A 22,576-nucleotide genomic window follows, 5' to 3' on the forward strand; every position below is an offset into this window, starting at 1 on the left:
AGAGGAACTGCCATGTAAACCCTGGAGGGGAAGAAACTCGTAATAGACTTGGGGCCATATTATCAAGGAATGGCGATAACATTATCGCCGCTTTAGCGGCAAGCAACTGCCGCTAAAGCGGCGATAATGGGCTTGATAATATGCCCTTGTGAATTCCCATAGAAGCCCAGGTTCACACCAGAACCTGGGCTTCTATGGGGATTCACAAGGGCACATTATCAAGCCCATTATCGTCGCTTTAGCGTCAGTTTCCTGCCGCTAAAGCGGCGATAATATTATCGCCGTTCCTTGATAATATGGCCCTTGGTGAGACCAAATCGGTACTCCCAAGCATATTGTGGCCTCTACCCGCCACGCCACATCCAGGGAACGGCGGTTCCCTAATTGCAATAGCGTTCCCAGGGTGTTCCGACAGCCCAACTCGTAATGGGGCTGTCAGATCGCCGGTGCGGTGGTGGCTGGACCACCACTGCCACGCCACCACAAGTCTGGCGGTCCTCAGACCACCAGACTCATAATCGGGCCCTTTGTGTGTGTAAAGATGTAAGATTCGTAAATCTAAGCCAACTAACGTCGTGAAATGTTTTGTTATAGAAAAGTCTATATTATCCATCAGCACATAGGACTGTTCCATTATTGCTTTTCTAGATGGCTGCCCTGCCAGTTCTTGCTTTCTTCTTCGCACACGTGTGGGTACAGGTGGGCTGCTGTAGTAACTTTTGTCAACAGATGTATTCCACCCAAAAAGTACACATCATTTTTCTACACAGTACGCACACTGTATCTAGAAACTCTTCAAATAAATCTGGAAGTTACTGCACTCAGCAACCAGCTGTGCTGGATTATATATATATATTGATATATGCACTCATAACCTCTCTTTTGGCACCATGTATATATAAGTATATATATTGCAATCAGGCTCAGGACTCTATTTGTAGAGGAACTTTTGGTGCCACAGTATCACTGGTAGCGTTGTTTTGTCATAGGCACACATGTGTTACTTAAAATATCATGACACATACATGGCATTACTATTTTAGATAAAAACACGTTTTTCATTTTTGAGGTGCTTGCAACGGTGAAAGTTTTTGGGGAGCTGTTGCAGTGTGTCCTGTAATTTATGTGTCTCTCATTATCAAAAATATTGAGGGTTTTTTCATTGTTTTCTTCATATGCGTTTGTTTTTCAAAATCGGTTTGAGCAGGTCAAAATTTAGGAGGCTGACTCAAAAATGTTGAAGAAAGCTAAAAGTGACATTTGAAGACATACTTGACGAAAACAAGGAAATAGCGAGAAAAAACAACAGTGCGTTACTCTCACGGGGTTACCATGCGTGCGAGTTATCCTCACTCTTCCACAGCACACTTTTCACTGAGGCATTTTCATTCACGACACGTGGTATAAAAATAAATATATAACATTAAACCCTATAATTACATTCATCCTGAGCTTGTTCAAACTGTGCTAAAATGCTCATTTTAATACGAGAAATCAGTTTATTTTTCGTACAGAATCTGTTCCCTTTAGATAGCAATACAAAAGGCATCTCTCCCTTTTAGTCCTTCAATTGACATGTGGCACTATATTTTAATACAGAAGAGAAGTGTCAACTAGGACGGCCATCTTGTCTTTTCTTCTCCTCCATGATCCTAGAGCCAAGGCTCAGCGTCCTCGGTCCCAGAATGTGTTACATGACCACTGGCTGCTGATTGAATTGAAAGATAGCCATGCTTGTCATTGGTCTACTCAATGTAATGCACATAAAAAGAAACACTGTGGAAATTGTGGAATATTTCATTTACAAACCTTAGTTTTCTTCTACCAAATAACCCTCTAATCTCTATAGACTGCTGGGACATCAACAAATCATACCACAGGACTCTAGCTGGTAAGCCTACCAAGACTACACTTCTTGACTCCTTGAGAACCTCTTTCCTTTCTTCAAGTCTATATTAAATGTCACCCCTCCCACCCAACCCGTTCCCTCTTTCCCCACAAGTGCAAATGTCCATTTGGCCAAGAGCCAGTTAATTTGGCCATTTGGCAAGAAAAGTGCTAGCCAAACCAGTGGCAGGAATCGACTTCATCTGACTTCTCACTCTGTGAGGATATTTTATCCTGCTGAAAAAAGGTGAGGGGATAGATGTCTGGAAAGACCTCTTTCTGCATGCTTTGAGCCATCTGAGGTCTAGCTGTGCTTACTTTCAAAGCTACGGAAGGCAGGTGTTCGAGAAAGTCTTCTCATGGACAGGTTGTCTCTGCTTTCCGGCCTGGATGACTTGCTCCTCTGAAAGGGATTTCTCAGGCCAGCAGTGCTGCGCTGCCTATCAAGTTTGTCACTGATAGAGTAGCTTTTCTTTGTTTGTGCGTACATCACATTTGGTTCATCTGCAGAGTAGCTGTTGGCCCGCTCCATTTTGGGAAGTGAAATATTGTTGTATGTTCTCGCTGAGTTTATATCATGGGACATTAATGAAACCGCGGTCAAACGATCTTTGGCATGTTCCTCATTATCCTCATTATCTGAGCTTGGATGACTGAGCTCTGCTTCTCTTTCTGGATGACAGCAACCAAGGTTCTCAACCTTTTCTGTAACACTTCCTGGGGACGTGGACCTTTCCACAATTGGCAAGGGAGTGCTGCTCACACATCTAGTGTCTATACAGTCTGTAATACTTGTATATTCCGCAGTTTTGACCGCAACTCCTAGGTTGCTGTAATAACTACGGGAGGGAGAAAATACAAAACTTTGAGATTTCACTATTGGGGTTTCCTCGAGAATGAAAGGTGAGGTGGCTAGATAGCGAGTGCTTTTGGAGCGCTCTAAGCTATAATATAACGGAGGGTCTGTGTCCCATGGGTTTTGGCCACTTGTGATCTGAGCAGATTCCGAAGGATATGCAGTTGTATCCATGGCTGAAGGATCCTCGCAGTTCCCATTTTTGCTGAAGCATCTCCCTCCAAGCCCAGTAGGAGCACAGCCCCGGGTGACTGGAACAGCTGATGGCATTTCTGGTGGCTGAGCCTGATCTACTGATGAAGCTTCAATCATTGAACTGTCAATAGGATCTAGACCCAAATGTGTTCCATCCATAGTAGAAACAAAAATGTCTATGCAGGAAGAAGGCCTTCTAGAGTCATGTACAACGGATAAGGAATTGATGGGGGGAGGGGGAACCTTTGCTTCTTTGGATACAGAGTGTGAACTACTGGCTCGATGCAGACTTAGGGTCCTTTCTTTAAAAAACCCTTCCATCTTCTCTAGCCCACTCTTTTCCCTCATATTCACTGCGTAGAAAGAGTGACTTCTCATACGAGGAACGAGCGTGGGTGAGGTTGGAGAAACTGGTTCTTCCCCTACAGGGTCTATGCTTTCCTGGAGCTTGTAGGTGTTCCCTTCTTGGCTGTTGAAGCTACTTTGTCTCACAATATAGGCTGTATCTGTACAGTCAGAAGATGTCCTGGATCGTATTTTATTGGTTTCACCTCTCTCAACACCGGCAAGCCTTTCCATGGCCGTGGCCATCCGTCCCAACATTTCCTCCAGCTGAGCCAGCCTGATGTCCACAGTCTGAAGAGACGCCTTCATAAAATGTTCCCGCTCGTTTACTTCCTCCAGACGCATAGACATATTTTCAACCCTGGGAAATACAAAGAGTGAGTTAGTTTTGCAATCTAGTTCTCCCTTAATTACCATTGTAGAAGCATTTTTATCAATTAAAAATAATGCTTGATTTTGCTGGTGGATAGGTTAGCATAACTAGGCCACCATTGATTTTACTCGGCCTCAGCTTTCTTGCACTGATTTGCATTCATAGACAAAAAATATTGCTTTCATTTTCCATGACTGAACTCTAAGTTTCACGTCACCAGCGAGAGCTCTTTTCCAGTTTAAAAAAATAAAAGAATTTGATTTAATTTTCATGGTGCTGTCGATGTTGTAAATAAAATGTATTAATTTGTGTTTCTCATGAAGGAAGGTGTGTTCAGGAGAAGTGTCACACAAGTAAATAATTCAAGGCCTACTATTGCCCAGGCCCACAAATGCACTTCATTCATTACTTAAATGCCGTATTTTATTTTGTTTTCTTCAGTAGTGCAATGCCTTTCTCTTGTTCGTTGGATAAAAAGTGCTTGATTCATATTTATAATGTAGGCGTTTTCCAAATGTTTCTGATATCATGTAACACAATTCCTCCAAAGTTGATTGGTTCAGGTCATGCATCATTGTTAGTACAGAGCTATGATGCGGAATCTCACCATGTAGAATGTGTGCTGTTTCTGTCTGAACCCTATAAAATGTGCCCTTTTTGCAATGTGTGTCAGACTTTGCTTGTCTTTCAAACCGAGCTGTCTCCATGTCAGACTGTTTTCTGAATCTGTGCTTAGACCTTTTGCTTACTTTCTCGAAAGCAGATTCCACGTTGGTTTGTCTGCTGATTTATACTTAGATCTATTTTTCATTTAAACTGTGCAGACTATTCCAAGTCTGTGTAATGGTTTATACTCAGACTCTCCTTGACTCTTGAACTGAGCAGATTTATGTTAGTCTTTGCTAAACTATATTTTGGTTCTGGCTATTTACTTGCTTTGGAAAGGGCCTTATGTTTTGACCTTTCGCAACTGCCTTTATTGGCATTATTGACACTGATTTAAATCTGACTATCTGAATATTTTTGTCTTCAGTAATGACTCTTTATTTTTAATAAACCTTAATGGTTGTGACTTTGAATTTCGTCTTTAGAAGGTTTCTTTAATGGAAGAGGTGGGACTCTCACTGTCTGATCCTGGATATGAACACTTTTAATTTATTTTTATTTATTATTCCCTCATCAATGACACATGACAAAATATATTGTGACGGTGATTGCTATGGCTAGATGCATTTTAGTTACTTCTAAAATGAAAAAAATCGATATTATGAGATTGTTTAAAAAGATAAAAAATAATTACACAATATATATTTGCAGGTAAATGAAATCCTGCATAAAACTGTCAGATTCATAGCACAGCAACTGTAGTTTATAGCACTGCAGCTGTAGTTTGTAGCACATCAGCTGTGGTTTATAGCACTGAAGCTGTAGTTGAATATATTTGCCACCTTCCATAAATAATGAGTTCAAAATTTACTTTGGATTATTTTAGATTTTATTGTTCCTATTCATTTAGTAGTTTGCTTACAATCTGTCGCGTGCCAAATTGAATGGCAATTCATTGCAATTAATGCCTCTGTGCTCCAAGCATTGTCGCAAGAGTCAGGCAGTGAAGACATTTCACCAACAGTTAGACCACAGCTCATGTGGCTATGCTTGTGGTGAATACCTGTAGTCCTTCATGCATCACTCTTGGGTGTGCAGGAAGCAGATGCAGTTTGTAATCTCCAATAGCCAACAAACACATAGAGGGAGCAGTAAAAAAGAATGTTCAGATATTTTCTTCGTGGCACTTTCCCTTCATTTGCACGTTTCTTGCTCTAAAAATCAGTGGTGAAAATCTGACATTAATTACTCTGGAGCCGTGTCATGATCTGTTTCAGCTTTGGTATAAATGGGTCTGTAACTTTGGTGTTCATTCTATATGAGGCATAGGCTGGTCAATAAGCTGGTCTAAGCTTATAAAAGAATAACATTTTTTGGGAAGTGCATAAGAAATATAGATGTGATTTTTACTCTCTACTCCATCATCTCCTACCATACATATTTCCACCAAACTTGGCCAGAATAAGATTTTGCCCCAGCACCCTCTGGACATAACTGTCAACCACATCCAATGGTCTTCAGGTTCAGGGCCTGGAGGGAGGCCAGTCTCAACAAAAGCCCGCTGGATAAGGTCAAGCCCTGTGGGCTTTAGGTACAGCCATACATCAAGCACAATGCTCACCCCATGGCACCCACATCTCACTATACTTGTCCCTTAGATAAACCAACCACATACAATGGGCAGACCCTCCTCTGAGTGACCGACCTAGCAAACCAGCTTCAGTGATGTTACTAGCGCCATTTGTGATGTGTGTGAGGTTATAAGCAATACATTGAGGGGAGTAATGGTTGAACTGGTGACTATACCTTGTGGATACCAGTGGTTGTTTTAGGTTTTGTAGCCTCACCATAATGTCTTCTCAGTTGCAGTTTTTAGGGAAATTTCTATGTTCGTTTATAATAAGTATTATTTTCATTTCTGTATGATAAAAAGACTTCTTTCTAACAAAGGGTTTTCAACATTTATTTAGGGTTTGTGATAATATACTTTGGCCACAGGTCATAACAAGAAACTGCAGTACACCACCTTAGGCCCAGACCATGTGTCGCAAGAGACTGCTGCACTCTGTTTGTACACCTTGCCACTTGCTTAGGATAGTCAACTAAGGTCTGGCATAACAAATTTCATGCATTTCCATGCAGGGAAAAAAGGTTAAGAGGGGTGTCAAATAAGAAGTATTTTCCGATTTTAACTACCTTCGGAAATTTTGCTTCCAATTACAGGCAAAAGCACCGGATCGATTTATAATAAATTTAGCTTGACTGTAGAGCTTTACTCACACAGCATACGTTCGTTGGTTTGGTGTATATCTGTTCAGTATATTTGATGGATTTAATTTGAAAAATGTGCAAACTGAGCTTCAAAGGATTAACACTTATGTATATCTTGTCAGTTGAAAAGCCAATTGCTGATTTGCTTATAACTTTTAGCACTGTTTGAAGAATACACATGAAATCTAGGAAACACAGGGGCATATTATCAAGACAGGCGATAAAATTATCGCAGCTTTAGCGGCAGAAAACTGCTGCTAAAACAGCAATAATGGGCTTGATAATATGCTCTATGGAATTCCAATTGAAGCTCAGGTTAGATGTCCTTCACATCTAACATGGGCTTCAATTGGAATTCCATAGAGCATATTATCAAGCCCATTATCGCCGTTTTAGCGGCGGTTTTCTGCCGCTAAAGCGGGGATAATTTTATCGCCTGTCTTGATAATATGCCCCACAGTACGATGTTGAGGTTACCTTCAGTATTTTCAAATTAGTGCAGAGCCATCAAAGGGGGACGAGTCAAAAGGGGGGCAAACAGGTCTTGATTTTCTAATAAGTTTGGCAGTGCGAGCTAAATCTGCACAACATTTGGCAGAAGCTTGAAAGGGTTAAGAAATTAATTAAACAATTAACATTATTAACACAATTAACATAACATAGTTTCTATTAGTATGTCACGTTTTATGCCAATCCACCATCGGGTGCCATTAAAGCTTTCCATTGCTTATAACTCTGATGCAGTTTGATGAATCTGCATCAAATATGGCAAGCAGTAACATGGTATTGCAGGTTTTTGATGCTCCAATCCGGCGGGGAGTGCAAAAAGACAGGGAGGATAAAATACATTTTCAAATTGCTAATAACTTTGACATAGTTTTATGGATTTGCACAAAATGTGGTAGAGACATAGCATTTTAGCCTTACATTTTTAAGGTTATGCAGATCCATCAAGGGTTAAAAAGGAAAGTAGGGAAACTGCTGATTTGCTGGTAACATTTGCACTGTGTGACGACTCTACTCAAAATTTGGAGAGTAAAAACACCTACGGGATTCAAAAAGGTAAATTCTACTTTCTGTTCCCACAAGTAACTTTGTCCTCCCTTGACCAATGAGCAGAGTCTGTCAAATTGTGTGCATAATTGTAACTTATCTGAAATTAAATTGTATCTGCAGCCCACATATGAGCAGTGTCACATCATTGTGGATGTATGATGGCGGTTGTGCTGGATTACGATAGTGGATGTGTATATGTTGATTATCTGAACTAACCTACACGACTATCCGAGTGAGTATGCACTATTGGCTTAAAGAATTGTATATGTAGCATGATTTAACGTAAGGTGGACTCTCTTTTGTACTGTTAGTTTTGTTCTCTTGTACTGTTTGTTTGTGACTCTTTGGGTTTCTTATCTAGTAGTTTTCTCGATAAGTTTATAACTGCTCTTTGACAGTTTCTTACATCACCGTGGGCAATCGAGTTCACGCACACATCTTCATATCGAACTTCGAGCACCCAGCATGTTGTTTTTTTCACAGCACGTGTTATTTATTTTATCACTCAGTTGCTGATTGAGACCGCTCCTTCAAAACGTACTTTCGGTCACGCATCTTCTTCAACTGAACTATTTAAAGCGATTTTCTATCATTCACCAAACATCACATTTTTATGTGAGCACGTGTTTCTTTTCACCGCCATGATTTAAGGATAGATACACACAAATAGCTTTAAGCACTAACAAATTCCCTTTAAAGGTTTTTAGATAACCGCAAAGGTTTCCTCACTGTATGCTCTTTCACATTTGCAGATTTACCCCCTGATGAAGGGCGAAATGCCCGAAATGCATAGGGATATGTGAAAACAAGGATAATCCAATCCATGCTTGAAACAGAGGATCATATTGCAATGCATTTTTGATATTGTAGTCGCTTGGTTTGATACCATGATTTGACCTGAAAATCATTTGATTTGAGATAAAAATAGATTCAAGAATTCATTGAATGAAGAACTCAAGATTACTGTTGTCATTAAGAATCAAAATCAAAACACCATCCTTGATTTTCTTCAAGGGTTTTACTTTGTGCCCAGGGGGAAACATCCCTACTTTTGGGGTTGCTAAAGATTTCAAGAGTACATTTTACCCTTCTGCAATCCTACACTTTCCCTACTGTTGCACACAGTGGAGTAGGAAAAGTAATGTGCACCCCTCCTGAATCCAACGCTTTCCCTACGGTTGCACAGACTGGAGTGGGAATAGTAAATTTTACCCCTCCTGAGTCCAACACCTTCCCTACTGTTGCACAGACTGGAGGGCGAATATTAAATTCATTTACATTAAACATTATATGTCCATAGACACGCCATCATATAGCCATAGAACCACATTCGTACACCAACACAAACACCAACATACATTCACGTAATGAATACAATATATTTAAATATTTAATTAATGCCAGAAAAAAACAAATTAATCAAAAATAGGAGGGGTGAAGGTAAAACATTTATTAATTTCTGCCATGTTTATTTAACTTATGGAAATTGTGCCTGTTATTATTCACTGTTTGCAATGAAACCTCATATGTTCTCCAAGTCTCACAAAGCCAACCATGACATATGAAGTTACAGAAAAAGCTACAAACCTTTCCGACGTGACCCGTATCCGTTCATCATTGGAAGAATTGAACCTGTCATCCTTCTCTCGAAAGTATTCTTCAATACACTGCTCTTCAAAGTCATGTACTTTCTTAAGCTCATCCTCTGTTATGAAAAGCTCTGTTGTATGACACAAACAAGAAAAAATATGTTATATTGAAAAGGGATTGATCTGCCACAAGCCTGCCTAATACAATGCAATTGTCAACATGTGTTCAACTCTACACCTAAATGGAGAATCCATTTTTCATGGCCTGACATTTTTCTTTCAAAATGGATTACGTTATTACTATCCATTTGTGCCTGTTTGAGTCATTACTGGCATTGAGCATTTTATTTATTTGGTCCATTCCAATTGACATTTGAGTACAATGTGGAGAAGCACAAACCACACCAAGTACAAGATCATTACCAGGAGGTACAGTTCTAACTCATCTACCAATGTGAAAACCTCACGGATACTCCTTCAATTGATCTAATGGTAGATAGGAAAAGAGGCAGATGTTGTGCACAGTACTTCTGGGTTGCTGAAAGGTAAACATCATTTACAACGATGTTTACACATCGCATGCCATTAAGATGCGGTCATTACAACGACAGTGATGTTACATCGACTAGCTGTAGGGGGCAGAAAGTGTTGGATTTTAAATCCAACACCTTCCCTACTGTTGCTCAGACTGGAGTTGGAAAAGTAAATTATACTATTTCAACATCCAGCGCCCACCCCTACAGCAAGTCATTGTAATGACTTGTGTTGTAATGGTCTGCGATGTAACAATGCGATTGTTGTAATGACCGCATTGTAATGGCATGCGTTGTAAACGCATGCGCGTAACATGGCCTATTCATGTTGAAATACTGAACAATATTTTATTTAACAGTTGCTGCAGTAAACAAAAGAAGATAGAACTTGAACAAAACACCTCCTTTTTTACTTGCTTCTTCAGCAAGAGAAGTACAAAATCTATATTTCTGTATCACAGGAAGTGGTTGGGATTAAGGAGCAGTGATTTTTTATGTATCTGGGGGGACTGTAGTTGAATGATTTTGTTTACCACTGTGCAAAATAGACGTTCTTAAGAAAATAATGATTAACATAGGTTTGGTTTAGTTAATATTACCAGGCTGCAAAAGTCCACATTATGAAAAGTGCATGTTTAAAAGTAGTGCATGAGTATTGTTTTCATTTGCTTTTCAGAAAATGATTGCTATTCAGCTGCAGTTATGGTCTGTCTCAGTGGCTGTATGTGTAAAATAACATTTTCCCTCTTTTACTTGTACATAGCAATGTGTTTTGAAAACTTTACAAGGATATAAGGTTATGAGCTAAATCTCCATTGCCATGTTCAGATTTCAATGTGCCTAGCTGTGGATTTTGGACCCTACAGGCAACGTTGACGCATCACCTTTTTCCAGTGAAAACTAACCCTTTTTTTGCAATGCGCCTAGATGTGGATTTTGGGCTCTAGCTCAGCTGGCACCAAGGGAAGCCTAGCAAACCTGTAAATTTTTTAAAACTAGACACCCTGTGTCATCAAGTATAGGGTGACTTGTGTGGCTCTCACCAGGTTCTGTTACCCGGAATCTGTTGCAAACCTCAAACTTTGGGGAAAAAACATATTTTCCTCACATTTCTGTGATGGAAAGGTCTGGAATCTAAGGGGAGCAACAAACTTCCACCAACCCAGCATTCCCCCATGTTTCCTGATAAGAATGGTACGTCACTTGTGTGGGTAGGCCTAGCGCCCGTGAAATGAAATGGCCCAAATTGGACTGTAAAGACTTCAACATTATCGATTATAAAAAGACCTTGTTTTGCGAGGGAGTCACCTGCGTTTTTGATCTAGGGTTCGGCCGCCAGCTAGGGAAATCTACCGAACCCACACAGCCTGAAAACTAGACACCCAGTGGAGTCCAGGGAGGTATGGCTTGCGTGGACCCCCCAACATTTTCCTACCCAGAATCCCCTACAAACCTCAAATTTAGGTTAACAAATCTAATTTTTCTCAGATTTCTGTGTGGGAAAGCTGTAGGATCACTGGGCTGACACAAATTTCCTACCCCCCAGCACTCCCCCAGGTCTCCCAATAAAAATAGTACCTCACTAGCAGGGGTGGGCAAGTACCCGCGACGGGCAAGGGCCCAAAACTTATTGAGGAGACATCAAAATTACCTATCACAAAACGACCTGAGTTTACAAGTGGTGGTCACCTGGGTTTTTGGCCCTGGGCTCAGCAGCCATGTAGGGAAACCTACCAAACCCACACATTTGCCAAAACTAGATACACAGGGGAGTCCAGGGAGGTATGGCTTATGTGGACCCCTCAATGTTTTCCTACCCAGAATCTCCTGCAAACCTCAAATCTACCTGAAAAAAATCACATTTTCCACATATTTCTGTGTGGGATCAAGTCAGTGACTAGTTCAGGTATTGGCAACCATTGAGAGGAATGGTAGACATTGAACAGCCTGGATGTGGGCAACACATTTCAGATGTAGGAGACAGACAAGCTATGTACGGGGAAGGGGGGCAGCCTGTATGACAATACATTTCCACCACTATGACTAAGGCATGCAAGGATATGCTCTTTTGTTGAGAATCTTCAGCTCAGTGCATGATTTGCTACAAGTTCACCCTTGTATTATAAAATGTATTTAGTGCATCGGGGGCATGAATTGCGTGGACTCATATTCATAAATCTCTTTGTTTGAATAGCATGAATCTTAAATGTTTTTCCTCACTTCACATCATCTTGGGGCCGAAAGAAAATTACAGGACTAATTTCCCGGGTCCTGAAGTAGATTCTGTGGGAATATATATGCCACACAGTAAGTGAGCAAGAAAAGAAAGTGCTGTGGATGGTCATGGAAAAAGCATGGAGCACCCATAATTCCAGAACTTTGTTGGTATTCACAAACATTTTGCATGGCCATGCCCACACTGGAAACCTACAGGTGCAAACCTACTCCACAAAAGGATGCAGTGAGTGAGTCTTTGCTGAGAATGGAAGCAGAATGACCCAAAAATTGTTCTGGGTGTTATGGAAGGGTTTTCTTCACAAGGAAAATGCTAAATTTACAGACTTTCTATTTTACAGGCAAAAACATCAGAATAAGGTTAGCAGAAGCGATTTACTCATGAAAGCCTTCAACTTCACTATATACTCCAGACTACTGCAGGGGATTTTTGAAAACCATCAAAAAGTTGGAAATCTACAATCCTAGCCGAATCTCTATGATTTAAAAAATATGAGCTGTGGCCCGAAGTTCTTAAACTGTTGGAAGAAACATTCGTACATATGTGTAGGTTGACATCCATTAATTAAAAATGACACAAACTGTTGAAAATGTATTGCTCCAATTTTTAAATTATTAAATGGAATTATTTTATTTCATTATTATTATTTGATTTAATTCGAAGTTGATGTCGACACACTTGGTAGTTCTTACTTAATCCATAGTCTCTCTCCTCTTGGTCGCTTTCCTGTTTTCTCCATCGACAACAAAGGTGTTGACAAATCATGGTGAAGTGGCTGAAAATGATCAAAGGGGGTGGCAGGACAGGCCTTTCGTGAAACGTCATGATGAGCTGGTATCTCTGAAATTTCCACACTTGATTTGAAATGGATTTTACTTCAAAGAAAGTGTTGCTGAAATGCAAATTGTAAAATGAATTTAGACGATATTTATTGGTGGTAAGGGTTAAGAATCTAAATAACATAGTAGACAATTAAAATGTCTAATCAAAGTTAAAAACTTTAATCCTGAAAACAGTAAAGAATCAAAAACGTTCTTGTTAACCTAGGTCTTTGGATAATGAGATGGTACATCTTTGGTCTCATTACCTCTACAATATTAAAATTCTCTGTTAGCAGACCCCCAGCGCCTTGAGACCCTTCCGGATCAGTAGCTGCGCTTCACAAACCATGATTGATTGATTGATTGACCTGTTAGCCGGCGTGTTCCCTAAAGTCGCATCAATATTCAAGTAAAGTGCCATGCTGCTATCAAGTTAAGGGTGCACTAGGCAACTACTTTAATAACAATAATAATACCAAGGTTTTATTCCCTTTCCTACACATGGTACGCTTTCATAAAGGCCTACCCATGGCATGGAGAACCAGTGTTTCATAATGGGTGTTAGACTTATACACCAAGAAAATGAAACTCACTTGAACACAGCTATGAGGAGATTCACAAGCAGGATGTTTGCCACCAAGAGATAACAAGCCATGATAGCAGGAACAATCCAGGCACCAATTTTGCAGGCAGGAAGTTGGACTATTTTGCCATCCTCTCTAGTTTCATTGTATCCACATGGAGCTGTGAAGGAGCAAAGAAGAAAGGAACACGCCAATTGGCATTAGTAAGCTTCATCTTTATAGACACTGTGAGGCAGATTTACTAAGGACTTGCAACCCAAGTCCTTATCTCCGATTTATTAAGCTAAACAAAGCCACTTTGCGTGGTTTAGTTTATACAAAGTAAGGCAAGGCACTGCATAGCACTGCCTTGCCTTACTTTGCGTCTGGGGGGCATTACATGGGAGGCATTCCCATGCATCCACCGTGGATTTTGATGCAATCCCAGATTAATGAAGGCCAGTAAACCAAGGATTGAGCCCAAATGGTGCGCCACCCAGACCCAGGTGTAACGAGGAAAAATATCTGTATTTCTCCTCCTCATTTCCTTTTTCAATGTGTAATATTCTGCATCACACAAAGAAAAGGAAAATGCATTGCGTGAAACCTTAGTAAATCTGCCCCTTGGTTTGACGGACATTGATACTCAAAGAAATGTAAATACTGAGATGAAAGATTCACAATATATTAATTTGCCATGATTTAATGAAGCATTCGTTTCTGTTTAGAGATCATGCATGTGATAATCTGGGGATGCAAAACTCTGCTGATAGCACTTTTCATGCAGTTGATTTTGCACAGATCTAGAAATCCCAAAAGAATAACACAATATGAAACACTAGAAAACGGTCCCAGATTAGGACCCCCATGCAATCGAGCTCAAAAGGAGTCATACATTATTCCAACTCATGGTATGCAAAAAAGACAGAGTTTACACAAAGTTTTGTTCTCAAGAAACTATTACCTAAGCAGAGATGTAATTTTATGTAATTTTCTAAAAAAAATTGTTCTTACTGTGCTTACCTGATGATGGCTTGTGATAACTAACACATGACCAAAACATTTCCAAGGTATTTTTTGACTAATTATGTTGTTTTGAAAGGACTACTTTTCAGGGTGTATGGTTATCTACAGGAATATTATTACATTAACCACATCACAAGCTTGCTATATTTAATTATTTATTTATTTAACAGCAGTAAAATATCAATCAGAACCGTTTTACGAACTCTTGTGGTACATTGAACCATGAGGGCGAGGTAGTTCACATACATTTGATAGAAATACCTGTTGTATAGTTAATAGAACCTACAATGTGAAAAATACATCCTTATAGAGAATAGGATCTCCGTGAAGTAGTTGGGAGCCGCCCCGTTTACTGCTTTGAATAAAAGTTTCAATAGCTTGTATACGGGTCTGTTTTTAAGAAAGAGACTAGTGGTTTAAAAGTGTAGTAGGAGACTGCCCTTAAAGATTGTACAAGGTTTAGAGCCCTGTTGAATGGGAGAAGAAGCTTACTGGTATATTATTACACTAGTCCAGTTTCCTGAGTACTAGTGAGCAGATAATTATTTTGGCTACAGTTAATAAAATGTCTACGCAGATCTAGTATATACTCAGTATTTGATATTGTGCTGTGTTCGCTGTATTAGGCATTAGGAATTCCAATGTGAATGAGAAGTTTAATGGTTTCTGGGATGAATGGGTCAGAAGATGCACACAATGGACTGGTAGATTTGATTATTGGAATGAGTTCGGTGAGCAATGTTTTTACAAAGTGTGAGAATAGATAGATTTGGAATAGATAGTAGAGTGTAGTTCTATCCTAACATTGAAAGTTCACATGTGACAAATGTAATTGTACAAAAAGCAGAAACAAATCCATTCTACTGAAAGATGATAAAATAATCAAATCAGATGAATTGATAAAAATCAAAATGTGAGTAATTTATTGATTACACTGTTAAATACGTTTTGAGTGTTTGAAATATATAACAGGAAATATTACTGCCCAATGAAAGTAATTATATTCGAGTTAACTGTGATATTTCTCCAATCTAAGGGATCAACACAACTCAATAGGGATTTTCTAGGCATTTCGAAGCTTTCACAAACTATTGGCGTGAATTAGAGATTGACCAATGGGTTATTTCATCACAAACATAATAAATATCCCATCCACCTTTTTACAAGTGCAGTATTTTCTATGGCACTTGTTATAAGGACAGAGTATCTGTTATGCTTGTGACAGAGTAACCTGCCATCAAACCCTAAATCATGCCCTATGTCCATAAGGAGAGGAGACATGTGAGTGGTCACTCAAAGATGTTCTGTTTTACTTCTTTCTCATGCACTCTTCGATTTCTAGGTCCCTGCCAGGGCAAGGGATATTTATTTCAAATTTATTTTGAATTTTCATAAAGTGCCACAGGTTTCCTTACCGCAACTACAAGGCTCTAGCACCAACAATATCCTGGGAACTAATGGTAGAGGTAAGGTAGTTGCAATCCAATGGAATAAGATGTATTTACCCCTAGTCACTATTTAGTGACCACTACCTTTGTTGTTAAAGGTCTTCAACAGAATACCAGCATGAAGAAGTCTGTTTTCAGGAGTTTCCTTAAGCAGAAGATGTTTGGGTTTTTTCTCAAGGTGTTGTTCAAGGCATGGCTTGATGGTGTCTTGGGTCCTGAGCACCCACTGAGTCACTTCCAAATCTTTATGTTATTATATGAAGGTTTGTTGGTGGATCAGGTGAAAACTGTCCGATCATGGGCTACAAGGTGGAATGTAGTCTGAAGCCAGCAATTACCCCACTAGGACTTTTCAAATTTATCCTGATTTCCACTGGGAGTTGGGGAGAACTTTCCGAGCTGGTTTCACAGACTCAGATTTCGGAAGGGCAAGATATTTACAAACTTAACAATTTATCAGTTAGCTTTTTTGGGGGAGCCTTTCTTAGACTATGATATGGTATTTCAAACATCCTGTCTCTAGGAACAGTGTCAGACTGATCTTGTAGCTTGTTTGCAGAAGGGGAGATTTCCTGAGTGCATAAAAGTGAATATTGGCACTGTGTATTGATTTTTGTTGAGAATTAAGTGTATTTAAAAAGGCACTCATATTTCTTATTTTCTGTGAAGGAGTTGGGAGGGACTCCACACTTGTGGACTGCCTAAAAGGGAGCATCCTCTAGTCTGACACTCCCAGTACCAGTAATTCTGTTTTAACTCCTTTCTAGAAGAAACATTTTTCTTTCATCCAATAGCAAGTGTGGTCTAGGCATCCCCTAATGTTTATGTGTGATCGGGTGCTTTAGTTGCACTGTTGGAAGCTCAGCGAGTAGAAGGGAATAGCTAGCACACTGAATAAATCTAGATATTTACTAAATGCATTTGTCAGGAACAGCCGATTTAACAGGCAAAATCACATCACATTCCCTCTATTAGAAATTGGGCTGGTGGTTGACTGGGGTGTGAGCCCTGGTCAAACAGCAACCACAATTCTAGTCAGTGTGAGGCACCAGCAAACCCCAAATTAATCTGTACTCACCCTCTGATAGCTTGGCACAGAGCAGTCAGGATTAACTTGAAGGCAATGGGAAAAGTATTTGTGCAAAACTTCAAAAAGTTAAAACAGTGAAAATAACCCCCACAAAAAATCCTACATCAGGTTTAGAAAAGTAGAGCTTAATTTAATAAATAAAATAGGGCCAAAATGACAAAAATCCATTCAGGGAAACTGGAGATATTGAATTTCAAACCTTTAGGGTGAAATAGCGCCAAAAAGCACAATTCGACAACAAGGGATATCTAGTCGCGCTGGATCAGGACAAAGTCAGAATTTCAGGCTGAGCGTGATGGACTATCGGCCGGATACAGGGACCAGGTTAGGTCCGCTGAACAAAATACCTTATATCTGGGCTGCAAAGTGTTGTGTGGATCTGAGACGAGGAGGTGCCGCCCAGTTGAAGTGAGACATCGGTTCCAAGAGAAGGCGAGGCTGCGGTGCGAGTTCCTGCTGTGTTATCGTTGAGGATCCCGTCGACAGGGCTTGCAATGAGAAGTCCGGGTGTTGAGAATGCGGCACGCAGCTGGAACAATGTGTCTGTTCCGATGAGATGCGAGACTACAATTTGGAGGCTGGCATTGTCATCTAGCTGCCATCACGAGGAATGCAAGGACCTGGGTTAGAGATGTGTTGCACTATCGGCAATGCAATGGTTCCGAAGATGGCAGATTGATGCGGACATTCTGCGCCAGACGCAATCCACACAGCTGAGACAATGCATCAGTTCTGATCGAGGATGCGCCGCTCAACTGAGGAGATGCGTTGTTTCTGCTGGTAAGCACCTTAGGTCCACTTCCAAGGGACCACGACTGGGGTAGCACCACTTGGCAGGGTAGACTCACAGCTGGCAGAGTCCACATGCAGAGTCAAGGTTGTTGAAAGCCGGTTATGTCCCTGAGGCTTCAGATCAAGGGGACAGCCAACTAGCCCCTGGAGTCACACAGTTCTAGGTTCAAGAGATATAGATCCAGTCCTTCTCACCCAGGCAAGAGGGCAGCAGGTCAGCCCAGCAATGCAGGAGTCTAACAGATTAGCAATCCACCAGAGCAGTAGTCCTTCTACAGGGGGAATGCAGCCCTTTGTGTTGGGACAGGACACACCCTATTCAGGTGTAAGGCTGGGTCCAGCTCCTCCCTGCCATCCTGTCAGGACAGCCCCACTCAATCACACGTAAGCCCCCATTGTGTGTGGCTGTCTAGGGGAAATGCACAAGCCTCAACTGCCAACTACAGCCACTCATGTGAGAGAGGCTGCAAGCACCAAATGGCTAAGGTAAGAAAATGCCAACTTTATAATAGTGGCATATTCAGAATTGCAATTCGATACAAGACCCTCCCTATGATAAAATCATCCAAGTTGCTTGTGAGGCAAAAACATATTTTTTATTATTCGCATAAATTCATGTTATAAAATTATTCTAGAGCTGCCATTCCAAATGTTTCTTCATCTCCTTGGCTTGATCTGGATATTATGCCTGAGGTTATGGAGAAAAACACCACTGTTGTAGAAAGAGCTGCCTTTATGTCCCACTGAACAGATGTCTACAGTCAGCCTGGTCCTTCAAACCCCAAACCCAGGGGAACACCACAACGTCTAGAGGAAATGGCAAGGTAAAGGGGAGATAAGCCCATGAAAGGCAGTGTTAGTTGTCAGGTAAGGGTTGGTATTATGCTTCTACCCACATACGGAGGATCAAGAGTACGCAGCTACAGGGCCAGTATAGTAATTCAGAAACTGAAAAGTTCCCAAAACCTTCAAACCCCTCCAAAACACCAGAACAGATTAGTATTTTATCCTATGCTATGCATAAAATGCATGTCCAATCTTGTTAGATAGAGGGAATTGATGGACCTCAATATATACATTTGGGCTGTTATGAATAGTAAAAGTATAGAAAGAGAGGACCCTCTGCTGATTTCGGGCTACAACATTCACAGTGGAATGACTGACTAGTCTTAAACTCAACTTTGTAGAGCCAATTCTGAGTCATATGATCATTTCTGCACCTTGATTGTGTGGGACACCTTTAAGCTTTCCCTGGTACAATAGGGTATATACTTACACTGGTATATTTTTTTACTATATCCTAGAAAAAGTATAATATTTCTCCACTCATGCAACCATTCAAGAGTTTGCTAATAAGAGGTCAACATAGGGAACAAGCTTTTTTAATTTCAGGCAAAATTATTAACACTTTGGAATCAGCAGATATGTGGATTCTTAAGGCAAACTTACACATTGTTGTTATCTATACTCTGGACACAGGTACACAGAAGAAACTTATTTCTTTGTGCTCACCTGGACATAAACCGTTTTTTTCAGTGAGGAAATTATTTAATATGTCTTTTTTTTTTATAGAGTGAACTCGACCTGAAGGCATCAGAGTGCTTTACATGAGTACCAGTTGCGTTACAAACGGACACATTCATTTTTTAGGTTGAGCCTAGGCAGTGCACATACGCTGTCTGGAAGACCGGCTGTATTCGATGAAGGACTTTGCTCCCACCTGCTGTCTTCCCATTGGTTCAGTGCAGTGTTGCTCTTATTTTCATCATCCTAACTGGTTCCCGCAGTTATATGTCACTTCAGTTTTTCGCCAAGGAGCACCGCCTAAGTTCAGTTTCCTTCCGCTTCCATTCTTTATCTGTTCTTTTGGAGAGCTCTTTTTTGGTGATTGTTGCAGTGTGGCATGCCGAGGTTTATGTCAAAGTATAGCAGCCACACGGCAGAGCACCAAGCACAAGAACCTGGAACTGCTCGGCTTACTTTCTACTTTTCCACCTTTATGTGTCTCTGCGATGTTAAGCATTTCCATGTTTAAATATAAGAATTTCACCTGTAAAATAGGGCTTTGTAGAGTGTAAAGTGGGAGCAAGGGGAAGGGCGTCTATGTCATCATGAGGTAATGCAGCCAACAATATGGCCTGTTTATTGAAATTTGCATCCAAATGTGGGATATGTGAACATATAAACCAAAGTGCGCTGTGTGCAATGAGCAAGCATGGACATACATGGGAAAACTCGCTTTTAATTTCCAAAAAGAATGCACCTCTGGACAAGGGCAGTTGTTGAGCTCTATGTTTGCTTTGTTTCTTTTTGTCTCTCCCCGTCAGATCTCTCGCCTCCATGTACATGCTTTCGGATGCTATAACCAATGTTATTGGGGGGCTGAAAGGCTGCAGCTTGAGAGATCTGCAGGGCTATATGAAGCCCACAACATTCATCAACCTCCACTTGTTCTTCCAGGTTCTGCGCGCGCTGCTTCCATTGGCCAGCGCAAATCAAATGGCTTTGCCAACTTCTTACACTTGACAACCAAGGGGTCGGGCCTTGCAGAGAACAGAAAAACAACAGGGGGAAAAAAAAAATGTTGTACTTTTTTTTGCACTTCAACAAATTAATGAGCATGAGTTCCTTTGTCATAAACTTTAACTACAATGAGCCCAAGTTCCCTCCATGCGAAGAGTACTTGCAAGGGGGTACCTGCCGCCGCTCGCTTACTACTACGAATGGGAGTCTGGCTACCAGCCTCCGCCAGCTGAGGCGCTGTCCCCGAAGGAGGCCTATGGCTACCGGCATGGGCCAAGCCACTATCAGGTGCCGCAAGAAGAGGATGTCTTGGGAGAGGATGTGGCCTACTGGCCAGGGCGGTCACCACCAAATCTGGGGAACCGGGTTCGAGTCTCGGTAACGGTGCTCAACATCCTGTGATTCTGGGCAAATCACATGATCTTCCTGTGCCTAACAAAAAATTGATGTGTCCTTATGTAACGCAACTGTAAAGCGCTCTGATACCTTCGGGTCAAGTTCGTGCTATATAAAACTCCGAACCCCCCCCCAAAATAAACACATCCACCCCCAACCTTTCTGCAGCAGGTGTGATGATGAACTGTACTGAGGGGTGCAGAGAAGTCCAGTAAAAAAGGATCAAGTAGAGATAGTGGTGTGCCAGGGTGCCAAGTATTTCACATGCATGAGGCTGTCACCTTGGAGCTGAACAGTAGATATCCTGAATGGATGGACTGATGTTTGCTATTAGTGAACTGAATAAGGGGTATGAATACTAGTCTTTCAGTGTTTTGGAAAAGAATGTGAGTAGATCACTAGTGTGGTAGAAAGGAGTCAGCTTTTGGCATCTTGAGAAGTGACAAGACAACTGATTATTTGAAGCATTGATGCTAATTAGCAGAGAGGACAGAATGTTGAGGTGAATATTGTGCTGCAATATGCCCAGGAGAAAAAGCTGTGGGCTAGATTAGTTGAAAGAGGAAATGTTCAGAGAGAGTTAAAAAGGGGTTTATAGATTTTAGTGTGTGATATGTTCGGCTTGTGTTAGTGGGGAAAGGAGGTGAGGGGGAAGTCAAAGGGAGAGTACAGTTGAGAAGTGAGGAAGTGTACAAATGTAGTAGTAAACGTTTAAGGTATTTTTAAATTGACTGTGCTGTCTAAATCTACTTTCAGAGGATATATACTTTGCAAAGGCTTTATGAAAAAGCTTCATTGGAATAATGAGGTGGGTAAAATGAGACTAACATGTCTTTGGTATGGCACAACTAGTGGGTTGGAATTAGAGGAAGACAGTGGCATTTTGGAGGTATCATTATGCTCATCACAAACTGTAATTAGCGCATGGACTTTTTGTTTTGTAGTCATTAAGATGCTTGGAACATTGGATTTCCTCCATTTCAGGCAAATGTACACATTTGCATCTTGAAGGTGTGGCTTGAAGTAGTGATCCATGGCTGAGGATGAAGATTAAGAGGAGTGAAAGTACATATGTAATATAAGGGGTAAAAGTCTGGTCAAGCATTGCCAATGAAATAGTTTTATGAGCAGGAGTCTAGCTTAGGAGATCGGCCAAACTGATCTTGCCTAGCTATACGGAGATTCAGATGTCATGATATGTAGTACTTGTGATCTTGTTGGAGGGTTGATTCTGGCTTTCAGAAAGCTTGAATAAAGAGGGGACTTTTACATTGATTCCCATGGAACTGAGTATCCAAAGACGTTTGCTAGCAAAGGGGTGATATGCTCTCTTTTTCTTGCTCAACTGATGCTTTTGGCTGCAAGTATCTGTATTTACCACAATTTGGTTGTCAAACTATGATGTATTACTAAAAGAGAATTACAATGCTCGGATTTTGGTGCAGTGATTGCTCTAATTTGGTCTTTGAGAAGGATTTGAATAGAAGCGCAGAAGCCTTTTTTTGATTATTAACAAACAGGCAGAGTTATGTTTTTACAAAAAGTATGTGAACATTTATGTTACAAATTGATTGAATTTTAAACAGACTGGAAGTATCTGAATGGCATGCCCATGTTAGTTAATGTGGGAGACCTGCTTTTAAGATCATGATGGATTAAAAATCAGCAAAGGTTTCGATAAAATTTGCTGGAGGATCTGAAGAATAGTCAGCCAACTATAAGAAACGATGTTTAAATTTTAAAGCAAACTGGTTTGTCCTGGTTGCTGAAGGCAGAGGAGGCGGTACAGAGTAAAAGTAAGGAACATGATTTTTGGCAACCGATGAGGCTATTTAAGATGAGGAAAAGAGAAATTTGGTGCCTAAATACCAGTCACAAAAATCTGATTGCAATTTGTGAGCAGTATTTTGACAACAAGTATTGAATTTCACAATCAGACATATGTACTAATATGTTGGTTCATAAAATTG

General features: G+C 40.6%; 1 protein-coding gene across 1 annotated transcript in view; it reads right to left on the bottom strand.

The window, feature by feature from the left end:
* Positions 1 to 273: 273 nt before the first annotated feature.
* Positions 274 to 22,576, bottom strand: part of TRPM3 (transient receptor potential cation channel subfamily M member 3) — a 1,363,437-nt gene continuing 1,341,134 nt past the window's right edge. Inside the window, exons 22-25 of the mRNA XM_085633017.1 lie at positions 13,362 to 13,512; positions 12,640 to 12,839; positions 9,177 to 9,309; positions 274 to 3,644 (exon numbers count right to left, since the gene is read on the bottom strand). Coding sequence (XP_085489143.1) covers positions 2,192 to 3,644; positions 9,177 to 9,309; positions 12,640 to 12,839; positions 13,362 to 13,512 — 1,937 coding nt within the window. The 3' untranslated portion in view covers positions 274 to 2,191. The remainder of the gene's footprint in view (positions 3,645 to 9,176; positions 9,310 to 12,639; positions 12,840 to 13,361; positions 13,513 to 22,576) is intronic.

The sequence above is a fragment of the Triturus cristatus genome, chromosome 2_1 (genome assembly GCF_964204655.1).
Source record: "Triturus cristatus chromosome 2_1, aTriCri1.1, whole genome shotgun sequence".
NCBI lineage: Eukaryota > Metazoa > Chordata > Amphibia > Caudata > Salamandridae > Triturus > Triturus cristatus.